General features: G+C 46.3%; 1 protein-coding gene across 1 annotated transcript; it reads left to right on the top strand.

Annotated features, from left to right (window-relative positions):
- Nucleotides 1–3620: 3620 nt before the first annotated feature.
- On the top strand, nt 3621–7755 carry opn1mw3 (opsin 1 (cone pigments), medium-wave-sensitive, 3). The gene is made up of 5 exons (XM_041892335.2): nt 3621–4058; nt 4981–5149; nt 6601–6766; nt 6896–7135; nt 7291–7755. Exons 1-5 carry the CDS (start codon nt 3698–3700, stop codon nt 7390–7392), a joined length of 1038 nt encoding a protein of 345 aa, XP_041748269.1. The 5' UTR covers nt 3621–3697; the 3' UTR covers nt 7393–7755.
- The last annotated feature ends 864 nt before the right edge of the window (nt 7756–8619 follow it).

Raw genomic sequence — 8619 nt, 5'->3', positions numbered from 1 at the left:
ACAGGAAAACATAAGATAAATATGGCTCCCAATCAGAGATAACGAGCCGACAGCTGACACTCGTTACCTCCGATTGGGAGTCATTGAACCCAACAAAGAAATACAACACATAGAACCACCCAACCAAACAAAACACCACGAAACGAACACACCCTGGCTCAACACACAAAGTCCCGGAGCCAGAGCGTGACAGTACCCCCCCCTAAAGGCGCGGACTGCGACCGCGCCTCAATAAGGCTAAACAAGGGAGGGCTGGGTGGGCATACCTCTTCGGCGGTGGTTCTGGCTCTGGCCGTGGTCCCCACCCCACCAAAGTCATTACCCGCTACGTAGCCTCCTCCACATGACCACCCCCCAACTAAACCCCACTGGATTAAGGGGCGGCACCGGACTAAAGGGCAGCACCGGACTAAGGGGCAGCACCGGACTAAGGGGCAGCACCGGACTAAGGGGCAGTACCGGACTAAGGGGCAGCACCAGGATAAGGGGCAGCACCGGGCTAAGGGACAGCACCGGACTCAATGGCGGATCCTGGCTGGCTGGCTCTGGCGGATCCTGGCTGGACGGCTCATGGCTGGCTGAAGGATCTGGCTGCTCATGGCTGGCTGACGGATCTGGCTGCTCATGGCTGGCTGACGGATCTGGCTGCTCATGGCTGGCCGACGGATCTGGCTGCTCATGGCTGGCCGACGGATCTGGCTGCTCATGGCTGGCTGACGGATCTGGCTGCTCATGGCCGGCTGACGGATCTGGCTGCTCATGGCTGGCGGAAGGCTCTGGCTGATCCTGTCTGGCGGAAGGCTCTGGCTGGTCCTGTCTGGCGGAAGGCTCTGGCTGATCCTGTCTGGCGGAAGGCTCTAGCGGCTCCGGTCTGGCGGACGGCTCTGAAGGCTCATGGCAGACGGGCGGCTTTGCAGGCTCCGTACAGACGGGCAGTTCATGCAGCGCTTGGCAGACGGACAGTTCAGACGGCGTTGGGCAGACAGGCAGTTCAGGCGCCCGTTGGGCAGACGGGCAGTTCAAGCGCCGTTGGGCAGACGGGCAGTTCAGGCGCCGTTGGGCAGACGGCAGACTCTGGCCGTCTGAGGCGCACCGTAGGCCTGGTGCGTGGTGCCGGAACTGGAGGTACCGGGCTGAGGACACGCATCTCAGGGCTAGTGCGGGGAGAAGGAACAGGCCGGACCGGGCTGGCGACGCGCACCATAGGTTTGGTGCGAGTGGCAGGAACAGGCCGGGTCGGGCTGGCGACGCGCACCGTAGACTTGGTGCGGGTGGCAGGAACAGGCCGGACCGGGCTGGCGACGCGCACCGTAGGTTTGGTGCGAGTGGCAGGAACAGGCCGGGTCGGGCTGGCGACGCGCACCGTAGGTTTGGTGCGAGTGGCAGGAACAGGCCGGGCTGGGCTGGCGACGCACACCGTAGGTTCTGTGCGTGGAGCAGGAACAGGCCGGGCTGGGCTGGCGACGCACACCGTAGGTTCTGTGCGTGGAGCAGGAACAGGCCGGGCTGGGCTGGCGACGCACACCGTAGGTTCTGTGCGTGGAGCAGGAACAGGCCGGGCTGGGCTGGCGACGCACACCGTAGGTTCTGTGCGTGGAGCAGGAACAGGCCGGGCTGGGCTGGCGACGCACACCGTAGGTTCTGTGCGTGGAGCAGGAACAGGCCGGGCTGGGCTGGCGACGCACACCGTAGGTTCTGTGCGTGGAGCAGGAACAGGCCGGGCTGGACTGGCGACGCACACCGTGGGCTTGATGCGTGGAGTAGGAACAGGCCGGTCCGTACTGGGAACACACCAGAGGTGGGACAAAGTCATTGTTATGCAAGTCACAAGTAAGTCTCAAGTCTTTGCCCTCGAGTCCCGAGTCAAGTCGAGTCAAAGATGAGGCAAGTCCCAAGTCGAGTCAAAAGTCAAAGCCATCAAGTCTCAAGTCGAGTCCAAAGTCCTACATTTTAGTTTCGAGTCATTTCAAGTCCTCTTAGCAAGCCTTTGCAAGTCATTACAAGTCCTCGTAGCAAGTCTTCTCGAGTCATAAGGCGCAAGTCCAAGTCAAGTCACGAGTCATTGATGTTAAAGTCCAAGTCGAGTTGCAAGTCTTTGTACATTTTGTCGAGTCGAGTCTGAAGTCATCAAATTCATGACTCGAGTCTGACTCGAGTCCAAGTCACATGACTCGAGTCCACACCTCTGGAACACACACCACTGGCTTTAACTGGGGATCAGGAACGGGCCGGACCGGACTGGTAACACACATCAGTCTCTCACGCCGTGCCGCAACAACTTCCCTTCCTCTACTCGCCAATGGCTCCCGTAATCCGATAGCCTTCTCTCCACGTCTCCCTGTGGCAGCCTCCTGCTGCCCAGCCGCCCAAGCCATGTGCCCCCCCCCAAAAACTTTTTGGGGTTGCCTCTCGTCCTTCCAACGATGACCCTGCTGACGCCGTTGCTCCTCTCTCGCCAGGGCCTTGATCTTCCCCCAAGGTCCCTTGCCCCCGAGCATGTCCTCCCAGGATCACGATTTGCCCACCTGGGCCATCGCCAGCCTCTCGATCTCCTTACCAGGCGCCTCCTCCCATGTCCAGTCTCTTTGCTCCTGGACACGCTGCTTGGTCCTTTTATGGTGGGTTTTTCTGTCACGACCGTCTTGAAAGGGAGCAGACCAATACGCAGCGCGTTGAGTGAACATGATGACTTTAATGAGTAAAGCACGTAAATACAAAACAAAAGACGATAGTGAAGTCCAACAGTGACAAAGACTGAACCTGGAACAAAAACCCACCACACCCACAGGAAAACATACAGATAAATATGGCTCCCAATCAGAGATAACGAGCCGACAGCTGACACTCGTTACCTCCGATTGGGAGTCATTGAACCCAACAAAGAAATACAACACATAGAACCACCCAACCAAACAAAACACCACGAAACGAACACACCCTGGCTCAACACACAAAGTCCCGGAGCCAGAGCGTGACACACATTTTATGTGAGAACACCAAATTGTTATGCCCACTTTTGCTGCATACTGTACCTTGTGAATACTTTTATAGGGTAGAGTATATACATGTATCAGCTCAACAAACCACAGCATAAAGGACCCAGCCTACAAGAAACCTTAGTTGCTGTATATTTTCACTTCATATTAGTATTTTAGTATAATGTGGATGTATTTGACTGAAGTTATTTATAAGATGTATAATTAGGTTTATAAATTACAATGTGCAATCTCTGACTCAAATACTAGTCTATACATTGACCTTTGATTGAGGTAAATTGTCATTTTATTGTGATTTAGGGGTGCTGAGTGCAAAAACAGACAAACAAATAAACAAATAAACAAATAATCAAATAAATAGAATAAATGTGGTAATTGGGAGCATATACAGCCTTTCTGTTATTTTCATACCAACCTGTGAAATGTCTCTACAACTTGCACTCTCATAGACTGTTCAAAGGCCAATGAATAAATATCCAAATCCCCTGGAATCAGACGTTAATAAACTATAAGACTGAATCGCATAATCCCTGGCTAATCTAATTAACAGATTTTAAATTCCCTGAAAGCAGCCTCCACAAAATGGTATAAAATCAATCCCAAGACACCAATAGCATTAGAGAGGTGCTGCATCCAAAGAGACAGGGTTGACCAAATTACAAAACTTTTTCTTCATCTTACCACCCGTCCATTTACTCAAAATGAACGGCACTGAGGGCCACAACTTCTACATCCCCATGTCCAACAGGACTGGGCTTGTAAGGAGTCCTTTTCTATACCCTCAGTACTACTTGGCGGATCCATGGCAATTCTATCTGCTTGCTGTCTACATGTTTTTCCTGATCTGTTTTGGATTCCCCATCAACGGGCTGACCCTGTATGTCACAGCCACAAACAAGAAGCTCCAGCAACCTCTAAACTTCATTCTGGTCAATTTGGCTCTGGCTGGATTGATCATGGTCCTCTTTGGATTCACCATCACCATCACATCCGCTGTCAATGGCTACTTCATCTGGGGACCATTGGGCTGTGCCATTGAGGGATTCATGGCTACACTTGGAGGTGAGAAATCTTTTGTGCAGGTTGTTGTCTTTGGCTAGCCTGGGTGCCAGTCTGTTTCTCATTGAATTGGCTTGACAATTGCAGCACTGGAGTTGGCAAGAGCATAAACAGATCTGGAACCAGGCTAGTCTTAATTAGCTAACTAATTTAATTATCATTTGTCTGGAAAAGTCATTTATTAAAGCTCAAACTCAACTAAATTTAACTTGGAGACAAGGAGAGGAGCGCTTATTTGGTTTATAGTTAATCCATTAGGTGATCTTTGTTCATTGGATAAAAAACTATAGAACAAAAAGAAGTTGATGCTAGATAGTAAACATTGTCGGAAAAGCCTTTGTGCAAACAAACTTCCAGAAGTAATCAAGGCATTCTCATATACTCTACTACTATCCAGCATCAACTTCTTTTTGTTCTATAAATTCAATTTGGGAGTAAATGTTTCCAAATTTTGAATTGAATTAGCACCACACTTGCACATTTTGGCCTTTTGTTAGCTTTGTTGCCAGAAAACTGGAACAAATATTGTAAATGTTCACTCTCCTGTTGTCCATTCTTCTCCCCATATGGTCAGTTAGTTAATTAGTTAATTATTGTTCACAGCAACAGAGTTTTCTTGACTTCATTGTTTTAACATTTGATGGAGTAGATTCAATACATTTCATGGATTGGGTATGCAATCAGATTTTTGTGAAATATACTTGGATAATCTCAACCAAGATTAAAACATTTAGATTTAATGAAATAATAGTATGGTCATTGAGAAAAAACGTTGCATCGTTAGATCCATTAAGTTACGGTCCATATCATGCAGCAGTTAGATCCCCTTCTCTACTGTTTGCATCTCCATGCTCCAACACCTTTTACCTAACAAATGCACGACATGCAAAAACAAATCTCTTCCCTTTCCTATTCTCAATTCTAGGTCAGGTGGCTCTGTGGTCTCTGGTGGTGCTGGCTGTTGAGAGATACATTGTGGTCTGCAAGCCCATGGGCAGCTTCAAGTTCAGTGTCGCCCATGCTGGTGCTGGTGTTGGATTCACCTGGGTGATGGCTGCCACCTGCGCTGTTCCCCCACTGGTTGGCTGGTCCAGGTACAGTGCATGTCACATGATTTAAAAGTAAAACACGAAGATACTACATTTCTCTGACACAGATTAAGCTTAGTCCTGGACAAAAAAGCTATTTTAATGGAGACTCTTTATTGACCATGCTTTCTAGTCCAGTAGAAGGCTTAATCTGTATTTGAGAAACCATCCCCTTATGTTGCAAATTGCAATTCATATAATTGTATGATCTTTTAATCACATAAAGATATACACACTCATTATAAATTCAGGTGTAAAGTGTATGAGATGAGATCAAACAACGATGTAAAGACAATAATAGGTTAGTTTTAATACAATGCATCAGACATATAATGCATTTGGTCAATCATGGTATTTGACCAAATGCAAAAATGTTGGCGACAAATTTCCATGTGAATATTCTAAAATCTGCATAAAAACAATATGCGCATTTTCCCACCAGAGATGTGTTTCTATCAAATGGACTTATTGCAGATAAAAGGTTCTGCATGATGACGTAGTGCACATAAAATACATTTTGCTGTTAAATTCCATATAGAGAATAATAAATAGAAGTTAAATGGGTTTCCATCACATTTTCAACTATACTGATGGTTTTCTCACAAAAATTGTTTCGTTATATAACGAGTGTGCACACTGGTATTGGCAGAATAAGACCCTCGCTATTTATTGGAAAGAAGCATCATGCTCATCACCTTGCACTTTCACCACCCAGTGAAGTTCATCTTAATTTATTGAATCTGTAACCTAATAAAGTGTATGCTTTAACGATGAGTCGCAGTGGGGAGGACCACAGAACATGTAATTGCGTGACTCAAGTTTACTTCGATACGATGGTTATTATATCAATATTTGTTGGTAAAAGCGTTTCCACTGACTGTCACGATCGTCATGAAAAGTGGACCAAGGCGCAGCGTCTTAAGCATACATTATTTTATTGAATGTACAACACGAACAAAAACAATAAACGATACGTGACGTCCTAGGGTTAGACACAAACCTTACGGATCAAGATCCCACAATACAAAAGTGCCAACAGGCTGCCTAAGTATGGATCCCAATCAGAGACAACAAGAATCAGCTGCCTCTGATTGGGAACCACCCTGGCCAACATAGAAAACACGAACTAGAACACAACATAGAAAATAACACACCCTGGCTCAACATATAAGAGTCCCCAGAGCCAGGGCGTGACACTGACATTTCTTCACATAATTAATTTTATCGTCACAAAAAGACCCCACCTTGTCTAGTGTATTTTGTTTTGTCGACATTTGGAAAGTTTACTGAAAAACGTTCTGTTTCCATCAGGCCTGTCATGACATTTACATGTACTTTACTCACATAAAAAGGTTGGATGGAAATCTGGTTTGAGATTTTGGTTGTTAGTCAAGGTTAACACTGATTACCTTCTTATATGTATAATCTAAAACTGTCTCATCAACTTTCCCACATAGATACATCCCAGAGGGCATGCAGTGTTCATGTGGACCTGACTACTACACCCTGAGTCCAGGCTACAACAACGACTCATACGTCATGTACATGTTCGTCTGCCACTTCATGGTTCCAGTCTTCATCATTGCCTTCACTTATGGAAGCCTTGTCCTCACAGTCAAGGCGGTATGTGGCTCTTAGACACAGAAAATGTAACTAGCAGGCCCACAAAGTTGTAGCATTTGGATTCTTGTGCTAAGGCTATGATTTCTAATAAGTTACTCCAGCATTTATCTTGCTTCTCTTCATTTTCAGGCGGCAGCTTCCCAGCAGGACTCAGCATCTACCCAGAAAGCTGAGAAGGAAGTGACACGTATGTGCCTCCTGATGGTTATGGGTTTTCTGATTGCCTGGACCCCCTATGCCTCTGTTGCTGCTTGGATCTTCTTCAACAAAGGAGCTGCTTTCACTGCCCAGTTCATGGCTGTCCCTGCCTTCTTCTCAAAGAGCTCAGCCATCTTCAACCCAGTCATCTATGTGCTGATGAACAAACAGGTTGGTAACATGGGATTTTGGTCTTTCCTTTTTAGTGTTTAACAAATAGGTTGGTCACAGGCCACCAACAACATAAGCCTACTTATATCGTAGTAGGATCTATCTAGCACCATGATTCTTCCATCTCTGACATTGTGGTCTCTCTCTCTCTACAGTTCCGTAACTGCATGCTGGCTGCTGTAGGCATAGCAGCCCCTGAGGATGAGACTTCTGTGTCAGCAAGCAAGACAGAAGTGTCTTCTGTCGGCCCTGCATAGAGACTTTCCCTCATCCTGCACTTCCTGCCCTCTGATTTCTACCCTTGTCTGATGCTCTACATGGACTGCTTTTGAAGACACACTTCTTTCACCAAATGGACATTATACTGTATTGACCTGTAATGATTGGGCTCTGTCATTCTCTCTACACTCACAGACTGTGCCACACAATGTAGTTGAGGTGGTAACAAATGGATGAGCCTCAGACTTGCAGAACAGCTCTAATGTTTGTCTTGATGGATCATGAGATTGTATTTTTATCTTATTGTGAGGCTAGCAATTATTTTGTTGCCATAATTTGCTGTATATACATTATTTTATAAATAAATATAGTACTAGATAAATAAATGCATGAAACTTCTACTTTTTGTTGTTGTCATTTACATTTGTTTACAGATTTCTAATCCAGATCATAAGCACTAATGTTGCAAATTCTACACATTCCTAATATAGGCTAGCCAATTTTGACTTTGTGGCTGTGGTAACTAGTGGATACCATTGTGCCTGTTGTTCACATGCATATCGGCCCTCTCATTGGCTAGAATGATCCCACCTAATCTTGCCTCCCAACTGCCTTCCTTTATAAAATACATGTATTTTCATTGTTAGAGCAGCCACTAGAGTATCTAGTCAATATACACTGAGTGTACCAAACATTAGGAACACCTTGCTAATATTGAGTTGCACCCCCTCCAGTGGCGGCTCCTGAAAAAATTCTCAGGGGGGGCAATTTTTCTGATGATTTAGGTGACCTACACACATTTTAAAAAAGATATGTCCAGCAACAACATGAAGACAGGGGCAGCATATAAGTCAATACCAGAAGCATTTATTGACTGATCTCAAAAGTGTTGGCTTACCAGGGTTGGTGGAGCCCTCAGTTTCATCTTTGCCTCGCAAAGCTAACTCAAACACTCCACAAAACTTCACACACTGGATTAGCCGGCTGAGGATGTGGCGGTTCTTGCTAATGTCGTAGTAAATATATTTGTTATAGTGAATATGGAATATGATATGTTGAGTAAAATGTTGTGCTAAGATCTATTTAGGTCAGGAGCTGGTTATAAGTTCTGTTCCTATCCAATAACAATGGACAAAAGGGTCCTATCTTGTCAGCCTTGTCAGCAGGTGGCCAAGGACAACACCCACGCCATAGGCCTCTCAGTTCTTCCAACTCACGAGTTCTTGCTCTGAGGACACACACACACACACACACAAACACACACA

This window comes from Coregonus clupeaformis, chromosome 12 (assembly GCF_020615455.1).
Source record: "Coregonus clupeaformis isolate EN_2021a chromosome 12, ASM2061545v1, whole genome shotgun sequence".
Classification (NCBI taxonomy): Eukaryota; Metazoa; Chordata; class Actinopteri; order Salmoniformes; family Salmonidae; genus Coregonus; species Coregonus clupeaformis.
This window is presented reverse-complemented; position numbering and strand designations above follow the sequence as displayed.